The sequence below is a fragment of the Eleutherodactylus coqui genome, chromosome 12 (genome assembly GCF_035609145.1).
Source record: "Eleutherodactylus coqui strain aEleCoq1 chromosome 12, aEleCoq1.hap1, whole genome shotgun sequence".
Classification (NCBI taxonomy): domain Eukaryota; kingdom Metazoa; phylum Chordata; class Amphibia; order Anura; family Eleutherodactylidae; genus Eleutherodactylus; species Eleutherodactylus coqui.
In genome coordinates, this window is record NC_089848.1 from 83,797,166 (window position 1) to 83,818,877 (window position 21,712).

The 21,712-nt window shown below is 42.1% G+C and overlaps 1 protein-coding gene across 1 annotated transcript in view; it reads left to right on the top strand.

Annotated features, from left to right (window-relative positions):
- Positions 1 to 21,712, top strand: part of THSD7A (thrombospondin type 1 domain containing 7A) — a 266,931-nt gene that overhangs the window by 146,955 nt on the left and 98,264 nt on the right. Inside the window, exons 5-7 of the mRNA XM_066584966.1 lie at positions 5,636 to 5,704; positions 20,851 to 21,006; positions 21,323 to 21,526. Coding sequence (XP_066441063.1) covers positions 5,636 to 5,704; positions 20,851 to 21,006; positions 21,323 to 21,526 — 429 coding nt within the window. The remainder of the gene's footprint in view (positions 1 to 5,635; positions 5,705 to 20,850; positions 21,007 to 21,322; positions 21,527 to 21,712) is intronic.

Genomic DNA, 21,712 nt, shown 5'->3' on the forward strand with positions numbered 1-21,712 from the left:
TATTAAAAAGGACAGCAGAATGGAGGTTTGTGAATAGAATGGGGATGTGGTGTGTGGTGGAGCAAAGATGTCTGTATTACAATTTCTGCTGAAACGAGTGGTGGCTGGAAAAAGTCATCATGGCAATCTGGGCCAGGTGGAGGTGAAAACTTATAGTGAATGATACTAATCAGATATCTTCAGTGATCACAGGTGATGTCATAACTGCGGTATTAGTGTATCTTGACACCACCAGGAAGTCCTGGTGGAGTCAAGATTGACATGGGGGTGATGCCCCCTGTACCTGATTGGCAGCAGAGCTGGATGGGCTGCAGGTCCTTGCAGCCCACTAAGGCAAGCTGTGGAGGCAGAGAGCTGTGTGGCGTCATTTCTCATTTATGTCAGGGATGGTGGGTTAGGGTGAGGGGTAAGAGTCACAGTTCGGCTTATATTTAAACTGTAAGCCTAACTGTTACACTTACCCCTCACCCTAACCCACCATCCCAGACATAAATAATACAAGACGGCTTGCTGCTGTTCCCCACCCCTGCTGCCACTACCCCTGCGGCCAAAGCAGCCAGGAACGCATTGAGTCGCTGCTCTTCCCCACCCCCGCTGCCATTACCCCTGTGGCCGAAGCAGCCGGGAACACCTGGAGTCAATTCCCCCTGCAGTTCCTCACCTTGTACCAGCAGTGTAATATAGCGCTGCTGGTCCCTTCGCACCTAAAGCAGCCAGCAGCTGTGTAACTGTCCTCGGCACTGGTGTCTGCAGGTGGCACTCCTCCACCCCCTGCAAAGTTGCCTCCCCCTTGCAGTGCCCCTAAAGGCCAAGCAGGCTGCAGCGTGTTAGTTGTGTCCCCTCATAACTCCCACACTGTTGCCTCCCATGTCCGCTTCCCCTGTGGCCAAAGCAGCCGGGAGCGCTGTCACTCAGGTCCCGGGGTGTCACTGCTTCTGCATCATGTATTCTGCTTCGGCTCCCCTGCGCTCTCAGTGCCATCCACAGCTAGTAGGTCCTTCCAGGACCATTTCTTCTTAACCCAATCGGGAGTTAGGGGTGTGAGAGGGGTCTTCCTCCTGTCAAACCCCTAGCTTCTGGTGGCGTCAAGATACACTAATACCGATAACTATACTGTAATCACTATCATGCCTTAGTCAGACGGGCGATTTTTCGCGCGATTTGCGGATCGCATGACGGATGCGCATCCGCAAATCGCGTGACCGGTGCGCGTGAAACGGGCCGGAGCTGTCCAGCGCATTGCATTCAATGGAGACGGCAATACAGCCGTCTCCATTGAAAGCAATGCGCTGCGGGCGAGCCCGGGATGAATTGTCGGTAAGGGCTTAAATATATAAGCCCTTCCCTGCAATCCATCCTAAAATGTGTTAAAATAAAAAAAAATTGGATACTCACCTTCTCCCGGCAGCCGGAGCTCTGCGTGGCCGTCCTGCAGTGGGTGTGAAGGGGGTGTGAGTCAGACCTGCCCCCTGATTGGCTCAGCGCTGAGCCAATCAGAGGCATGCCTCACTCACACCCATTCATGAATTCATGAATGGATGTGAGTCAGACCTGCCCCTGATTGGCTCAGCGCTGAGAGGCAGCAGTCACTCACCCATTCATGAATTCATGAATGGGTGTGTGAGTGTTTTCAGCCTCTGATTGGTCAGGGCTGTGACCAATCAGAGGCAGATCATTCAGCAGGCGGGGATTTTAAAGCCCCGCCGGCTGAATAGTGCCAAGAAGCAGTTCAGGAGAACTGACAGCGGCCGCGGCTGGACTCCGGCTGCAGCGGAAAGGTGAGTATACAATTTTTTTTTATTTTAACACATTTTAGAATGAATTGCAGGGAAGGGTTTATATATGTAACCCCTTCCCGACAATTCACCCCGCGCACGCCGGCAGCCCATTGCTTTCAATGGAGTCGGCTGTATTGCCGGCTCCATTGAATTCAATGGGCAAACATCGTTCTTCTCTGCCACAGCTGTTACAGCTGTGGCAGAGAAGAATGATTTGTCTTCTATATGTTCTCAATGGGGTCGGCGCTGCTGCCGCCGGCCCCATTGAGCGCATATAGAGAAGAGAACAGGAATCGCAGATCGCAGATAGGTGCGATCTGCGATTTTTTTTGTTCTATAATTTATTGGACGAACGCATAAAAAGCGCTCATGTGTCCGATACCATTGCAAAGCAATGGTATTATAAAATAGCCGGACGCATGCGCATGCGCAAATCGCGCGAAAAATTGCCTATCTGACTAAGGCCTCACTGTGTAGAACTAGTATCTGACCATTATACTAAGTTTACTATTAGAAGTGCATTAGAGCCAAGCTGCTATAGCTGAGCCTAACATGGTATGAAAGTTATCTTATGTTGTCTTCAGTGTGTATATACAGTATATTTTTTGCTCTTTGTGGGAGAAACAAAACATCTTGAGGCTTGTGCTGCATCGATGAATCACTTAAAAGGCGATGCTGCTAAAAAAGTGATGGGCGAGACACGGCCTTGAAGTAAATTTGCAAGGGGGGCCACAAGCTGAACTTTTATGCCACTGCTCATAATTTTAAAAATATTGCTAGCTTTGTATGCGCCAATTTAATGGAAACAGAGGCCTTACAATATGAATTCATATTGCACCAGCCGGGCTCTGCCCACAACCCTCATATTGCATTTATTAAAAGAAGAAAAAAAGGAAACCCCATATATTGAACAGTGAAAGGAAAATTACAGATCACTGCTTTCCCTACTGGCAGCAGAACAGACCCACATAACTGAGAATATCTGCATGGTAATGTCTGCATAATTATGTACATTTTCATCAAATAATGCTTTGATCAATCATCGGGCACCAGGCCTACGAAAAAGTGATTTTCCTGCACTCAATGATAGCAAAAATGCATGTTTTATGATTGTGCTGTTTTTATGGATTTTAGACTCAGGTAAACTTACATACTGAAGAATATATGGAGCAAAATGTGAAAAATATCTTAACTTTTGCAGATCATCACCCTGATACCTAAAGAAATTTTCTGGTTTTTCAAACTTCTATTCAAACATGTCATTATTGAACACTGATAGGAAACACTAATTCAGAACCTACATCAATTAAAGCAAATAGCAGCTAGAAAGAGTGAATCTTTCTCTCTGGAGGACCCAACATGTCCGTGAGCTACACAGACAGTCCATTAGTTTCAATGGGGCCCATGTAATGCTTTATTTCACCTGTGGAGGTGCTGCAGAGGAACTGAATACTTGCTGACAGGTTTCCCATTAGATTACAGTGGATTTCTGGGAAACCCTGCTTACAAAAATGGATAATCCAATGCAGAGAACCTCTTATAGTATATATCAATGTAACACAAGGTGGAATAGCTGCGGAGCGTACCCAGCAGTATTACAGCACAAAATCTACATAAAAACTGCACCAGTTGGTGCAGAATGTGATGCAATTTTTGACACTGAATTCACTCCCTCATTTGAAGAGTGCTAGAATTGAGTGCAATCCGGTACTAGAATTGACGTCTGTGGAATTAAATTCCACATCGCATGTCCATTTCCACAACTGATTTTTTCCAGTGTGAGAATGAGATTTTGAAAATATCATTCTTTTTGCGGAAACTGCAAATGCCATGGATTTTCTGTACGACAAGTCCGGCCCGTGTGTACATATGCTCATAAGAAGTGGGATTGGCAAGTAGCTCTAGCTCTATTATATTATATTATCTCAGATCACACTTATTGCCACATTACTGACACGTGTTCTATGGATAGCCTGCTATGGGTCTATATTTTGCCTCCTTGTGCCCTATGGACAAGTGATTGGCTCCAGAGTCACCTTCAAATGATATCATCTGCTACTGGACCTCTAGTGTAAATGATTATTTCAGCTATTTGGTAAGCTTCTATTTTTCTTCAAAAATAAGACCTACCCCAAAAACAAGCCCCTATGCAGCTTTTTCAGGATTTTCGGGGGACTGTGAAATTATAAACCCTACCCGAAAATAAGCCCTTGCTGAATTACACAAACCCCCCCCCCCAAAAAAAAAACAACAATATATTACCTAGCAGCTGCAGTCTGTGTCCTCCCACTGGTCTCCGAGCTCCGGCGCACTTACTTGCAGTCCTCAGCCGCCGACAGAAGATCGCTTCCTGGTTATAGGATTCAGAAATAGCACCCACAGGAGGTGATGGCTCTGATTGTTTTTTTTATCGAGTGCTGCAGTTTTTGGTTGGCAGTGCTCAATGAAATAATGCGATGACTGTGATTGGTTCATTGAATGGTGCATTGATTGCCTGAGCAGCGCACGAAGAACCAATCACAGCCATTGTGTTGTGGAGGCAGGATTTTTTAATTGGCTGAGCGGTGTTCGTCTCAGCGGAGTTTCTGCATCTTTGGCGGTGGCTTTTCCTCACTCCACAGCAGACATCGCTATCGCCGCTGGAGAAGCAGAGACGAATGCCGCTCAGCCAATTCATAAATCCCGCATCCACAATGCAATGGCTGTGATTGGTTCTTCGTGTAATGCTCCAACAATCAATGCAGGGCATGAAGAACCAATCAGAGCCATCGCATTGTGGAGGCGGGATTTATGAATTGGCTGAGCGTCGTTCATCTCTGCTTCTCTGGTAGCTACAGTGACGTCTACTGCAGAGTAAGGAAAAGCTGCCGTCGAAGATGTAGAGACTCCGCTGAGATGAACGCTGCTCAGCCAATTTAAAAATCCTGCCTCCACAACACGATGGCTGTTGATTGGCTGAGCAGCGCTCTAAGAACAAATCACAGCCATTGCATTGTTTCATCGAGCGCTACATTGATTGGCTGGCAGCGCTCGAGAACTAATCAAAGCCATGGCTTCTGGGAGGCGGGATTTATGAATCCCGGAACCAGGAAGTGATCTTCTATCAGTGGCTGAGGGCTGCAAGCAAGAACTATGGAGACCAGTGGGAGGACACGGACCGTGGCTGCTAGGTAAATATAATAAGGTATCCTCCAAAAATAAAACCCAGTGCCTCTTTTGGGGCAAAAATTAATATAAGACAGGGTCTTATTTTCAGGAAAACACGGTAGTCTGACCCTGCATAAATTTGTATAAAATTCATGTGATCAAGACATTCTCCACTGCAGGGCATATTACTTACATGGAGGTATGACGCAGAATATGTAACACAGACCTGTAGGCCTGTACATGGTCCATAAATGGACTCTAGTCAAATGATAAATGGGAAAGTTGGAAAGGCTGAGAAGTTCTTTAAAAGAAAAACGATGGTGGGAAAAGTTTGTATCTTGACCCATTAACAAAATATTTGTTTTCTTAATACAGAGTCATTACTCATTCTGATACTGAGAAATATATGTTGCATCCCGTGAGGGAACCCTCAGCGGCATTCTGGGATGATCAACACAAACGATATTGTTTTCTAATTAATAAAGTATGAGCTAGTTTTCATACTTGAATGTTAAATGAGGTCATTGAAACTCTTACGAGGACATACGCTTAATGAGAAGATGAAAGAAGGCGACTGATACTTTGTTACTTAGTGAAGGAACTTCTAGAATACTTTGCATTTCATTAAGCTTTGAAAAGTCTTAGCCTAAAAAACAAAAACATCAATGTAATAAATTAACTAGATTTTTAAAAATTTTTTTGCATTTCAGACAGCCACGCTCATGGCACATCAAAGTCCAGCGAGGCACCTTTCCTGTCAATTACTTTCGAAATCACAGGTGAGCCAAATTAATTTCTGAGAATGTTTTCCCCTAAGTTTTATGCACACAACTGTAATAAGGCAAGGTTCGAACCATAATTAGGCACCCATTCATTTCTATGGGGTCTTACTGTTCTGATTTGTTTCCGATTTCATACAAAGGTACTTTTCCGTCCAGTTTTGCTTCTAATCCCTATAATAGGGTGTCCTAGACAGGCGGCATACAGCAGCATATAGAGAGTCTGGGGCTCCATAATGCAGGAGCACTGTTTGTCTGGGCTCAATCTCCGTGCACACAATGTTTTCACAATTTTTTTTCTGCTATTTTTGTTTTTTTCATGACCGTAAAATGTTCTCTTTGTGGTTTTTCTTCTTGTTGTTCTTCTCCTCCTCCTCTAGGGTAGAAAAAAATAAGCAGGGTGGCTCAGTAGTTAGCATTGTTGCCTTGCAGTGCTGGAATTCTAGCTTCAAATCTAAGGGCAAGATCCCTTACGTCATGGGAAGGGAAGGGGTTAAATACTATGGAAATCTGTGAGGCTAACTTCTCAGGGGCGAGCCTGGTATGTGTCTGTGAATCCCGACCCCATTTCGTGCTCCCCATACATGTGAATTCCCTGAGGATGTAAGGCATTTTTATGTCAAAACAGCCTTGTATCACTTCAGGAAAAAAGCAATCCTCCACTGCCGCTGACAGCCGGGGCGGACGCTCGCGGAGTTTCTACCATTTTTTTCAGTGGAAGACCTGCTTTGAATAGCACCTAGCACATGGTGCAATTCTGCCACCGGTCCCATTGAAAACAATGGGGTTGTGATGTGAGAGCACACGGGAAGACAGAAGATGCCGCCATTTGTTTCCCGAATAGCATCGCATCGCGGTGCCATGTGGGAAAACATCGCTCATGTGTATGACCCCATTCAAAAGAATGGGGTTCATATTTGTGCAAGATTTGCTCGCCCGTGTGTGGATCTTTTTGCCCATGGATTATGAAGTTTGCGTTGTAGACAAAAAGAATTGACGTAAATTTTTGGTGCATTTTCTAAGTGGAATCCATTAATGGGGGCTAAGTCAAAACCCTGATCCTTATGAAGATCCGTGGCAGAACTCTGAGGCTCAGCCTCTGTGTTTTGCCATGCATGAAACTGTCAGATACATGTTGGACAAATCCACCATGGATGTGACAGTTTAGAGCAGGGGTCCCCAACTCCAGTCCTCAAGGACCACCAACAGGTCAGGTTTTCAGGATTTCCTATGGTAAGAACACCTGTGGCAAGGTCTGAGGCACTGACAATAATTACATCACCTGTGCAACACTGAGGAAATCCTGAAAAAATGACCTGTTGGCGGTCCCTGAGGACTGGAGTTGGGGAACACTGGTTAAGAGCACATGTCATCAAGGCCTTTTTCTTACAGTTTTTTTTTTGGTGAGGCGGGAAAGTTGCAATTTTTGTGGCAGTTTTTGATGCAGATTTTTTTGAACCAAAGGCAGAAATAGATCCAGCAGGAAAAAGAAGCATATGTGCTTCATTTATATTTCCCATTTCTTTTTAGTTGACTCCCAGCTTTGGCTTAAAAAACTAGATCAAAAACTAACCTAAAATTTTTGCTTTCTTCATTAAAAAAAAAAAAGCTGTGTGAAGATTCTCTTATTCTTTTTCAATTTTTTTTTTTGTTTAATGTGCTTTAATGAGTAGCTGGCGCTTTATGTCCTGAAACCATTATTATTAGCCACTTAATGAGGTTATCCTATTTTGTATTTTTTTATGTAGCATTTAGTTGCTTCTTTTCTTCATAGGCCTTAATGCACTCTGTAAATGTCATTTATCCATATTGGACCATTTAACTGATATAAAAGTTATCCAAGACTTTACTTTTCCGCAGGTATGCTGGATTACCTTTTTGTACCTTTATATGCAAATCATCTACTTCATGTTTATTCCGACATTTTAAAATACAGGCTATTATTATTAGACACAAGAAAGCAGTACAACACAATAGCCAGATCACAGCTTGGCAGTTCATCTTCATAACACATTGGGAACCACCGAGGAACCTTGGATGACATTATGCAGTGGTGTAAGATGCCGGTGGAGCCCAGCAGTGCCGCCTCTTGTCACTGACAGATGTTACTTTTGTCAATGTTAAATTGTTTCAAGTGTCGGTCAAGGCACGGTCCAGACTACCACTGGGACCACAACCGCCGGCTTGTGCTGGAGACATTGTATTTCGACCTTCAAATCTTCATATTTGGCCATTTTCTGTTGTAGCTTCTTATCAACTCCTTTTCTTTTCAATGATTGTCAAATTGGGTGTGTTATGGGCCAAGACTTTGTTTGTATGCAGAATTCCCACAGTATTTTTACCAGTTCTTCGTTGTGGGCAGATGGTAGATTTTGCAGAGGTTTCAACCGAGTCAACATTTTGTATCTATTATAGATTCCACTTTGGCTTTTATCACATTAGTCCTGATCTCCTGTTCTTGTCTGTCCAGAATCAGTCCTTCTGCATCTTTTTTCAGAGTTCCCGATTTTAACCATAGCCAAGTCTTTACTTTATTCACTTTACCCTGATTTTTCCAGAGACTGGCCATGTAATGGTTTGCTGGGCCAGTTACCAAAACTAGTATTAAGTTTTATTTCGATATTCTTGTTTGGTTTGCTGTACTTTAACTAGGTTCTGCTTGTTCACTTCAACCAGTGCCCATCCTTTGCTTTCTTCCATGTAATCTGCCAGGGCCGGTTTCTCCTCTTCTGCCCTTTGCTTCACTTGCAGCAGTCCTCTGCCCCGATCCTCCTGGGCAGGTACAGTCTGTCGGCATCACTTCATGAATGCAAACTATAGTGAATGGTCATCGGTTTTCTTGTTTTCATCCAAAGCATCCAGCTCGGCTTGAGCCCAGTCGATGACAGCAGCAGGGTATGTGATGACAGGTGTAGATAGCCCAGGTGTTAATGGCTTTGATGGTATTCCCACTATTCAGCTCTGTCTTCAGTATTATCCTCACTCTTTGGATGTATTCCTTACTGATCACATTTTTCACTTGCCATGCTTGATGTTATCCAACTGTAAAATACTATCTATTTGTAGGCCTCAGGCTACTGACATCTTCTAATTAAACCATTGGGCATTTCAATGCCATCACTTTCCATGATTCTTTCCTTTTCCAGTTGCTGTTGCCGCAGTCAAATACATTTTTCATTCCAAATGTTTGAAGATTTCTTCAAATACTTCTGCAAGCAAGAGATCAGTGTGTATTTTTTTCTTTACCTGGTATTGGATGGCACTGCATAGGGGTGCACTATTTGTGAGGACATTGTTAATAGGGCCAATCTTCAACTTGCATTGCCTATGGAGGTACTTTTTAGTAGTGCACTCTCTAGTTAGTACAGCTGAAGATTCATTTTGATTGATCATGTTTTGGAGTGGCATGCAATATCTGTTTTTGGTTCTTTCTGACACGTTTATTGGGTACTCTCCGGTTGACCTGCTTCTGGGGCATTTTAGCTCTGCTCATTGGAGTACTTTGGTGGCACGGTGCTCAGGAAAGATGTTGCAGTGCTTAAGGGGGGTACAAAGAAGGGCAACTAAATTAATAAACGGAATGGGAGAACTGGAATACCCAGAAAAGCTATCAAAATTGGGATTATTCACCCTGGACAAAAGGGGGTTCTTTACTATAAGAGCAGTGAGACTGTGGAACTCTCTGCCTGAGGACGTGGTGTTGGCAAAATTGACAGAGGAGTTTAAGAGGGGACTAGATGTCTTTTTTAGAGCACTATGACATTACAGGATATTTTTTTCCCCCCAATGGGGCTAATTATCTTCTGCATCATTGGGGTGTTTTTGCCTTCCTCTGGATCAACAAGGGGGGTTAAAACATGCTGAACTGGATTGATATTGTCTCCCTTCAGACTAACATAATATGTTACTATGTAACTAAAAATGCGGCAAACTGGCGCTGTCTACAAAGGTGCTCTAACTCCGTAAGTGAGCCCACTTTACTTTATTTAAGGGGCTTTTGACAATTTTTATGGGGTACTCTCTGGGTGACACTGTTCATAGGGGCACTATGAAGCCATTTTGGAACTTTTTATGGTGTACTCGGCACAATTTATTGGGTGACTCTAGGTCTACGGGATCACGCTGGCTTTGTTTATGGAGACTATAGCTTTGTTCATGGAGATATTCTGGCACTGTTTATGAACACTCTGGTCATTTTGAGGCCACGGCCAGATTTGAGGACCATTTTATATGAAATAAGAAAAATCTATTTATATGCCTGAAAGCCAAACTTGAAACTTATCAACTATGAGATGACCCAGTGTAAAGTCACCCATAATGCAGCATTGAGCCATATGGCAAATGTAGGTCTTCTTTGTCTGTTGCACACCATAGTATGACTTTTTGCTATATCCCATGACGATAAATGACTGTAGTATTGTTTTAATATAAAGATTACAGTTTTCACCTCCTATTGAGCCTCTTTGCACATCACAAATTAACACTTCTGCCATAAATGTTGCAAAAGGTTAAACCATTATATATTGATTTCGAGGCAGTGATGGATTAAAGGGTTTTATGCTAATCTCAGACTGCATTATGTTAATAGAGATTTAAAAATGTATTACACATATTTTCTCTGATGTCCTCGCTAAATATCTTTCCCCCTCCCCCAGCATACGCTGTGTATCTGTTCACATATGTTAGTTACAGTTGGCCATTCATAAAGGACGGACGCGCTGTGCCATATTTCACCAGAACAAGCATGCGGAGGATTGTTCTTGGAAATGATTCTATTAAAATGAATTATAAGGAATAAAATCAGCAGTTAGAGCCGACGTGGAGGGGATGGCGAGGATGCGCGTCGTAAAACTCCCTCGGAGATTCTGCGTAATATATTGGACAATCGTTCTTCTATTTCATGAATTTTCCTGAGGGTCTAAAAACAATTTACGGAGAGAGAATGATTCTGTAAATACACAGAAAGCTAGTGCTATAAACCACAGCTTGTATATTACAGAGACTAAAACATGGGGAAATAGTAGCTAAATGTTGCAATTTTTTTCTCATTTGTGCGATTTTCTAAAAAAAAAAAAATTCAATTTTTTTTCTCTAAAATTCACTTAAAGGGTCATTCAAGAGATTCCCATTGATTTATAACCAACAGGTTCAATGCCTATATACTATCGTAACTCTTCCCAATCTGGATGGGATCGATAACTTTGCTCATTCCTCTTGTTCTTGAATAGACTACCAGAACTGCTGTGAGGCTACATTCACACAGGCTTGCCAATGTAAGATTTGCATGGCAATACGAAGCGTTTTTGATTAAAAATAGCACCACTTGTGTGAAATTGCAGTTTTCACATATGTGTTTCGCGTGTGTGATAGGATCACAAGTGTTTCCCATTGACTTCAATAGGAAGCATCGCACTCGCATGCCTATGGCACGGCATGCGATTGCCAATGGAATGTCTTTCAATGTCCCATTGAAAACAGTGGGCGAGGCGTTCCGAGGAAACGCCAAAAGATAGAGTATGTTGCAATTTATTTTCCTCGCAGAATGTCTCCTGTTAATGAATCCAATCAAAAGAATGGATTTTGTATTCGTGCAAGTTTTGTGAGCATTGCCAAAATTCACCCGAAAATATCGTTCAAATGAATGTTTCCTGGTAGTTACATAAGAAGCATGATAGATTTACCATACACTATCCTACCAAACGGAAGTAGACACCTGAGCAAGACTGAAATGTGTTAATACTAGGTGGGGCTCCTTTGCCCTAATAACATTGGATACTCTACGTGGCATACGTTCTACTAACGTCTGATACACTTCAGCTGGTATTTCCTTCCAATCATCCAGCAAACGCCTAGCAAGTTCTTTCAAAAAAGACGAAAAACGTTCATATTTGCTGACCCAATGTTCCATTTGGTCCCAAAGATGTTCAGTTGGGTTCAGTTCGGGGCTCTATGGAGGTCAGTCCAATTGTAGAGGAAATATAGTTGTCGACCACAGCACACACAACACCTTAATGGTAAAGGGAGGACACTCCTGGATCAATGGTGCACACTCTCAGTCAATCCTGGATCATGGATCGGTATACTGCATAACCACGTGAAAAGATGAGGAGCAGCACTCCAGGGAATTTTTAGCACAAAGACAGCTTTATTGTGCCACACAGACAACGTTTCAACCCGATACACCACGGGTCTTTGTCAAGTCAGGTGTATCGGGTTGAAGCGTTGTCTGTGTGGGCACAATAAAGCTATCTTTGTGGTAAAAATTCCCTGGAGTGCTGCTCTTCATCTTTTCACGAGGTCAGTCCATTTGGGGAACAGCCATATCGTAAAACAATGTTGTCTTGTTGGGAGTATGGCTGACTATTCCCTGAGTATTGCCACATTGCCAGCAGCACATTATTGTCTATAATGACAAGGTACACCTCCATGTTCATGGTTCTTGTCACTACCACCATTGGAGTGAGACCATACTATGTAAAACATGCCCAGACCATAATTAAACTTCTGCCGTACGTACCTCTTGGGACAACATGAAAAGATGTTCCCCAGACATCCTCCACACCCAGGTACCTTCATTTGATTCGAATATGGAGTAGCATGATTCATCAGTCCATAGAACGTTCTCCCATTTCTCAAGTTTCCAGTGATGCCCATCCTTGTGTAATTGTAGACGGGCCAATGTATCTTCTTTGAGAGAATTTGCCAGATGTTTGCATGATGAATAGAGGAAAATACCAGCTGAAGTGTATCAGACATTAGTAGAAGGTATGCCGTGTAGAGTATCCAATGTCATTAGGGCCAAAGGAGCCCCACTAAGTATTAATATATGGAAATAAATACTACTAGTGATTCTTGTTCAGGTGATTACCCTTGGTACGACAGTATATACTGTATCAGAGCTGAGTTTGTTATTTAGCATAACTCATGATATCACGAATCAATATCTGTGGATTTGTGTAGGACTGCAGATAAACATCCTCCATTGGCTTTGCGGTTAACATTGAAGACCCATAGAATCTAAGTGTATGTCCACCTTAGAAGCCATTTTCATATTGTTTTGATGCATCTAAAATGACAAATGAAGCAACTTTTCTTCAGTTACCTTGATTACCAATTTCTTACCTTTGGTGTCTAAAGCTCCTATGCAAACCTAGAGGTCTCCATGTTAACAAACTCTATGTGGTCAGATCCTGCAGTCATATTCCTTATTTCATGCTAACATGCATTGTCTACCATTGCCTTTACTCGAATTCAGTTAAGGGGATTTTACCATGAAAACAAGTTATCGTCTATCCTTTATGTGGAATTGATCGCTGGGTCCCTCCCAAATCCTGAGAACAGGGGGTATAGAGTGTCCCTGCACAGATGAAGCAATGGTCTCACATGCTGCTCTACTCGTTTCAATGGGGCCATCAAAGATATCTAAGCACTTCAATTCGGTTAACTTTGGCAGTCCCATTGAACAGTGTGGCTGGCCACACTAATTACTGGCAAAACTGGTCATTGGCCACCGCAGGTGGGTGATAGCTGGGCCATGTGTTGTCAGCCCCACTGTGTTTTTCTACCTAAGACCTGTTTACAAATATGGCCTCAGCACTAACCTCAATACATAAATACAAAGCACCAGAACCAAACTCATAGTATAAAAACAGCCCTAGAGACAAGCTTAAAACATAGATACAGTCTCAACACCAAGTTTGTAAGATAAATACAGCCCCAGAACTAAGCTTATAACATAAATACAGCTCCAGAACCAAGCTTGCAACAAAAATACAGCCACAGAACCCATGAAAAAATTCTATACATATATTCTATAAGTTAACCGTTACAATGTGGGTGGCTTAGCCCCAGTATACATCTATATAATACAGTTATCATATAACATGATAGTGAATACAGTACCTTAAGTGATCACAGGTGATGTTGTGTTTTTTGGAATCTTCTCTATGCGGTTTTCTTCTTCAAGGACTCAAACTGCCATTGCAGCATCTTCTAGTTATGACTGTCCTCTGCACCCTCTTCCCATTCCTCTGTTGCAAGTCCCCCCTTAGTGCTCCCCTTTGTACCTGCTGTTGTCCCACTTAGTAAATAGTCACCCCTTTTGTTGCCCCAATTTGTAATAGGACTCTGTATGTGGACGAATTTAGTAATGTGTCGCCACTTGGTAAAAATACCCGATATATGGAGACCCACTTAGTAAAGGGATCCTCTATGTGGCCCCACTTAGTTATAGGGTTCTGCTTTAGTAATAAGACCCCTTTATAGCCTCAAATAGTAATAGTGACCCTTCTGTGGCCAAATGCGCACCGAGATAGGTCATGCCAGGTATTTTTTCACGGGATTGCACATCTCTTGAAAAAAATACGCTCATGTGAAGGAACCCATTGAAAACAATGGGTTCTAGTCACTGCGTATTACGCTCACAAATAGGCTGGTCTGAACGAGCCCTAATAGAGATAAATTGCAATTAGACAATCCTGGAAAATGAGACCACGTTTATGGATGATGCTTTTCCTCCTGAGTACTCCATTAGCTCTTACCAGGAACCTCATCTCAATTCATAGAGGCCACTTGTACGGAAAGAACTTGTAATATTAGTAATTTAATATCAAGCAGTGCATCTCCTTTTACAGTAAGTGGCCTCTATTATCTTCACTGATTGTGTTTTCTGATGGTAATTTCAGATTTTCTCTTATAAGTTCTTAGAATGACTGCAGTAAGAGCATTGTGACCCGGGGCCTCATCTCTCTATATTCTCCACTATGATGACAGGCAGTGAATTGGCTATTATACAGTAATTCTAAGTAATTAATTTAATATGGACATTAGTATATCATCCCCAAGGATGTATTAATTAGCATGAAACTACATGCACAATGTCTGTATCTATCTGTCTGTGTATCTATCTGTAAGCCAACTTCAGGCTCACTAACTGGGCCAGGGAAAAGTAAACTGGCGTCTACCACCATGTCTCAGTTGCTCATGGCCTTGGCATGCAACCTGGGCTCCATGAAATTGTATCAGTCATGCATTGTGTCCCTTGGTGTAAGACAAAACAGTGGTGGAGAGAAGAGACAGGCCCACATATTGATGCTTTAACAGTTCAGGTAGTCTAAGCTAGGGCTAATGGTCCCTTTATGGATATAACGAGTGTGTAAGGGTGTTACCCTGGGGAGCATGTCTCTTCGCAACAGAAGACACCAATATAACAGGAAGTTGGTGGGTTTCACCTGAGTTTCGGTATAGAGTAATGGAGGCTGCAAAAAGACTCTGTGATTGCCTATGAACTGCGGCTACACCTTTAGGAGAAAGCAGCGTCCGTTGTTATTGACACTAGATTGATTTGGCTACACCGATATATGGAAAACCTTTTGGTCAGCACTTGAAGTGGTCATTGGCTAGACACCTCTCTGCCTCGGCTCTAATTCAGGTTGAAATATTTCTGTTATAAAAAAGTTGATTATGAAGCATCAAGTTGGCAGTGTGATGGGGTCTTCACCTGTGCGCCCTTTTATGACCCCCTTATATATGTCCCATTTTTTAGGTAAGCCTGGGAGAGAATCTTCCCTCCAGATTCCATTGGAATATGTCCCTTCCCAATGGGATGTTTCCCATATTCCCTCTCTGGCCGGCCCATACCCCCTGTGTTCCAATGGCACTTGGCCTTCTTGGCTCTCATGCTCCTCCGACACTACTCATTCGGTGGAACTCAGGCTCTGTCCCATTGGCAATGGCTCAATACTCAAATGAGATAATACCGCTATGCCGCCTCTATCTGCACAAAGCGGTATTCTCCTCACCAACATTCTTCTTTTCTTACAGCAACGTACTTGTGGAAGCCCTCACAGCTCAACTTCTCAGCATTCTGCGATCACACACTGTGCAGTTGTGCTCCAGTCACTTCTGCAGAATATGTTAGCACTATATAAATGAAGATTATTATAAACAAACATATTCTCATCAATATCTCTGCATTTTTCGGGGACCTACTATATAACGCACTCTCATTTGCATTTATTAGCCATGCCTCTTCAACATACTCAGTAGCCCATACTCTGCACCATGAAAACTTGTCTTTACAAGTGACAGTAGCAACAAATGTCATAAGTTAAAGGGAACCTGTCACCAAGTTCATGCTGCTCGATGCATGAGCAGCAGGGAGTCGGGACACATACTATATGCCTGTTCGACACACAAATGTTTTATTTTGAAACTCTGCATAATTAAAAGGTTGAGCTCCCGGGCCCAGGAGCCTTATGGGGCCCATAAGTCCTCTCTTCTCCATATAGTGAGTCTAGTAGTATGAATAAAGTATTATAGTTGGGGGCCCTGTTGCAGATTTTGCATTGGGGCCTAGGAGCTTCAAGTTACACCTCTGCTCCCGGAATTCTTGAGTCAAAAAGATGGGCTACCTACGCCGGGCTCTCCACGCCTTTGTCAGCAAGACTTACAGCTCCTCTTCCGTTTTGTGTTTAGGAAGAGAGCTGTTAGTCTTAAGTCAAACTTCTTAGTATGCTTCTTTTTTAGAAATGCAGCAGCTTTTCAGAATAAAACATGCATGGGCCTAATCTATCTATCTATCTATCTATCTATCTATCTCATATCTATCTATCTCTTATCTCCTATCTATCTATCTATCTCATATCTATCTATCTATCTATCTATCTATCTATCTATCTATCTATCTATCTATCTATCTCATATCTATCTATCTCTTATCTCCTATCTATCTATCTATCTCATATCTATCTATCTATCTATCTATCTATCTATCTATCTATCTATCTATCTATCTATCTCATATCTATCTATCTCATATCTAGCTATCTATCTCTCTATCTCATATCTATCCATATATCTATCTATCTCATGTCTATCCTCTATCTATCTCATACATTATCTATCTATCTATCTCATACATTATCTATCTATCTATCTCATACATTATCTATCTATCTATCTATCTATCTATCTCATACATTATCTATCTATCTATCTATCTCATATCTATCTATCTCATATCTATCTATCTATCTATCTCATATCTATCTATCTATCTATCTCATATCTATCTATCTATCTCATATCTATCTCTCTATCTCATATCTATCCATATATCTATCTATCTCATATCTATCTTCTATCTATCTATCTATCTATCTATCTATCTCATGTCTATCCCCTATCTATCTCATGTCTATCCCCTATCTATCTCATGTCTATCCCCTATCTATCTCATATATTATCTATCTCATATCTATCTCTCATATGTATCTATCTATCTATCTATCTCATATCTCTCTATCTCATATTTCTCTCATATCTCTCTCATATCTATCAGATATCTATCTATCTTTCTATCTATCTGATCTCTATCTATCTATCTGATCTCATATCTATCTATCTATCTCATATCTATCTGATCTCATATCTATCTCATATCTATCTATCTATCTATCTATCTATCTATCTATCTATCTATCTATCTATCTCATATCTATCTATCTATCTATCTATCTATCCATCTCATATCTATCTATCTATCTCATATCTATCTATCTATCTATCTATCTATCTATCTATCTATCTATCTATCTCATATCTATCTATCTATCTATCTATCTATCTCATATCTATCTATCTATCTATATATCTATCTCATATCTATCTATCAATCTTGCATTGTCTTCTACAAATTAGAGATTACCAATAAACATATTTTCCATTCATATAAAACGCAGAAGGTTATAGCAGTGAGGTGATTTTTCTGCAGTAACATATGTGTTTGTTTGATGGAACAATCCTTGTATTCATTGCTGCCCCCCCCCCCCCTCCATCCTTCTAGATTACTATGCAAATAACCTGCGCTGCTTACATGACTTGATTGACAAGCGACATCTGCCCATATATTACACAGTTCAGAGGAGAGCTAAGCCAGCCCTGGGTAACCTTGTAGATTTCCCATAGTGATTCTTCTGTCTCTTCTTTGTTGTAAACTTGAAAAAATAGCAAAAAGAAAAGAAAGAAGTAAATAGAAGGGGAATAAAATGTGATGTATAAAGAAGCGCTATTAATTAGAACAGGTTTGATCAGCTTCAATATAAACGACATTTCAGATTCTGCTCTTTCAAAATCAATGGAAACATTACAAAGAATTTCCTGTCTATAAATGAGCTTCTCTGGGGTTGTTTTCGTATTCGCAAAAAAACACAAAACTGCATAATTACATAATTGTCACCAAGGTAAAAACTTCCCCACTGGGTTTTTTACTTTTACGGTTCTCTGAGATCACAGAAGGATCGTTTCTCAACCTGTGATACATTTACCCTAGAGCGTAGGTCCAGGAGGGAACATATTTCGGCCTTTTCATCTATTGTGGAGACTGCTGTAAGGTGATTTAGGTATCGTTGCAGGTGGTCCCTGTTATAGGCTCGCTTTTACAAACTGTTTCAGTGATACTAACTTTGTTGTAATTGCAATGTTGCAGGTTGGTTTTCTTATGGTTGCAAAGTTGCAGGATGGATCTAGCACAATGTTTCAGACTTGTTCTGTTATCACTGCACAGTTGCGAGCTTGGTTCAGTTTTTAAGGTATTGTTGCAGGCTGACTATGTTATAGGGTTACTGTGGCTGGTGTGGCAGGTTCATGGCTTTGCTTTACCCTTCAGGAGAAAGCCACTGGGAGTCTAGTCCTTGGGATCTTTCCTGGGGCTCCCAGTACAGCTGGCAACCGGCTCGGCTCCATCCGAGTCCATGAGTGGTGAACAGCTGGTAAATTCCGAAAGTAGCCTCTGTTGCACTCTGTGTGTTTAGCCTGCGCTCTAACAGAACGTAACCTGCAGCTCTTTTATATCTTGGTATCAACTGCTACAGGTTTTATTTAACCCTTTCCAATCCACTGTCTGACCTCTAAAGACATTATGATTTAGGGCTGTACAGCCCCGATGTTGGAAGACATCCATCGGGGTTCTCTTACTGTATATTGCCAGCCTCTCTGCTGTAGGAGCCTATCCAACGTGTCACCTCATGCAGTACTGGCTTTAGCCAACATATAGCGCTGTTGTATAACGGCAGAAAAAGAGTAATCCCCCTAGGAAAACCAGGATACAAATTGGATTGGAAAGGGTTAATGAATGCAAAGGTATTCACAAGTTGGCTACTCTGTCAGTTTCTTGCACTCATCGCCTTACCCCTTTTGTACTGCAAAGGTAGGCTAAGTCCAGATGGTTGGGTGCTGATGACCCAGAAGCTCTGGCAGCTCTTTCAATACGGGAACAGAATTTTGTACAGCATCGGTGGCAGTCCTGTCATAGTCCTCGAGGCAGATATAATCTTGGTCACTTCTACCAAGATAAGGAACAACTCTGTCTCATGCATGCTTTTTGTTCAGCTTATGCCAACCAACAGCACCACACACTATGGCGCCACTGCTCTTACCCTTCTGGTTCCTCAGCAGAGTTCTTGCGTACCTAGCTTAAAGTGAACCTGTCAGCACTACAGCACCATAAACTAAGTTATGGGAACTGACAGGTGAGGTATTTTTTGTACTCACCCACTACCTGGTTCCTGCGGTGTCCCCCCTCTGAAGTCAATGTGCCACACGGAACATCCAACTTTTTTCAAAGTGCAGTGTGTGCGCTCTCCCATAGACTTGCACCAGAGCAATCAGGAATTGGGTGAGTACAAATAAATACATCACCCCGCTCCCTGTCACCTACCCCAACAGCACTGTAACTTAGTTTCTGGTGCTGTAGGGAGGTGACATGTTCCCATTCTACCTCATGTCCACGGGCACACATGGTTTCCAAGTGTGTACTCCCGCAGCGGTTCCCACCCGTGCCCGCAGCCATGAGGCCTTAAGAGACATTTACTCACCTGTCTGGCTGTCATTTGGGTCTTCTTTGTTGCAGCTGTACCTTCTTTCTTCTGCACGGTGGATGCACTCGGCACGCCGGGCAGCATGCCGCACGCATGCGCTGTGCTTTTTTTTTCCTTTTTTAAAAATCTTCTGCTTCCTCGTGGATCCACGGCACGGACGCAGTGTCAGTGTCTGTTGACTTCAATGGAAGCCATCCGTGTGGGAAACCGCAGAAAATGGAGCATGCTGCGGGCGTTTTCCTGTGCGTGCGACCGCACACTGGGAAGAAATGTCATCTGCAGGTATTTAATTACCAGCGGATGCCCAATAAATGTCTATGGGCATATTGAACTGCGGGTGCACCGCGCAGATTCCACAAATCAACTTTGCCCGTGGACACAAAGCCATAAAGTGATAATACACACATAGTTAGTTTCAAAAAGGAAACAAAATAAATAGTATAAGGGTACACACTAGGCTGGCTCTGTTCTAGGGTCACTGTAGCTGGCACTGACATGGAAATAATGGCATTGCATCTATTTCAACCAAGTACCCTGCTGTTAGCTGGCAAGATGACACTTAAAAATCTTCTCAAAACCTTGAGCATGCACTATCTAGATATATGTACTCAGCTTGCTCTATTCCTCCAGTCATCTTAATGATGGGATATATTAAGTAAGAGGGTGCGCAGGTCCCACCACCACAAACGTCAAACATTGATCAAAGTAGTAACATCATGACCAATAAAAGCATCAAAGCACCGATAGCCATAGGACATAATTACAGCTTCGGAGGTAATTGGTACTTGAGTTTTCCTTCACATGGTGCATTGAATTCATACATATTTTTGGGTTCCAGTGGTGTATCTAGAAGAGAGGGGCTCATTAGCAAACATCACAATGATTAGGGTGCCAGGTTTTGGCATCCAGAACAGAAGAGTCTGGTGTCTTCTTCTCCCTCAACACCTTATCCATAACCCTTGGACCATTTTACCACCTCCTTGGTTGCTATCAATGCCGTTCTTATGGAAGTCCTACACAGGTTCTTGCCACCCAACACAACAGCAAAGGTGGTGAAATCAACGAAGGTTGGACCTTCTCACTCCAAGGGCCACATACCAGAGACGTTCGTTGTAGTATATATGCCTTTGTTTCCTCAACAGTTCTTGTTAAGAAGATTAATGTTCACGTATGACATGTTGAGCATGCACTATAGCTCTTTATTGGAGAAATACTTCATTGTTCAGAACATATTAGTAACATATTTCCATTTATTCCATTGTATGGCAGCATCAAAGCCAGTGGATAACAAGCTTTGCACCGATCAGCCATTAAGTACCAGTCAGCTTTGCCATGTGCCATGTCCAATAGAGTGTGAGGTGTCAGCATGGTCAGCATGGGGACCATGTACATTCGAAAATTGTGATGACCAGCAGAGTAAAAAAGGTAAGCAAACTCAACTTATAATGAGGACCCTAAGCTTTCTCATACTGTGCAAGTATCTGATACATATATCACAGGCTCACTAATCTCAGTACCAACTTCTTCAGCACACAGTGATCTCTCACTTGTGAAAACTAGTGGTATTCGAAACTCATGGAGCTCTACTGATGTCATCTTCAAGAATATCTATAGAACTTTACTTGTATGTCCCCTTTAAGATTTCAAAGCAGATGATGTCACGATTATTACAATTTGGATATGATTATTAAAATTTGCAATTTTAATATCAGGATAACATTTGTTTTGGATTTATATATAGGTTTCAAGCTTAGGAAACGTTCCATCACCAATGAACCTACTGGTGGAACTGGAAATTGTCCTCATCTTGTAGAAGCCATTCCATGTGAGGAACCATCATGTTATGACTGGAGGTTGGACAGACTGGAGGAATGTATTCCTGATAATGGAAATAACTGTGGAAGTGGAACACAAGTACCTGTCGTCACTTGTATCAACAGTGATGGTGAGTGTAACCTTGGCCGTATGTGTTCCTGCATAATCTCAAAACTGTTTATAAACAGGGGAGTTAAATATTTACGTCCTTAATCACCTTCACAGAATGATTCCTAACAACTTTGTTTTATGATTTGGGCACTGTTTAGCCATATTATTTTGGTACTGTTTAGATGTATGATTTTGGCATTGTTTA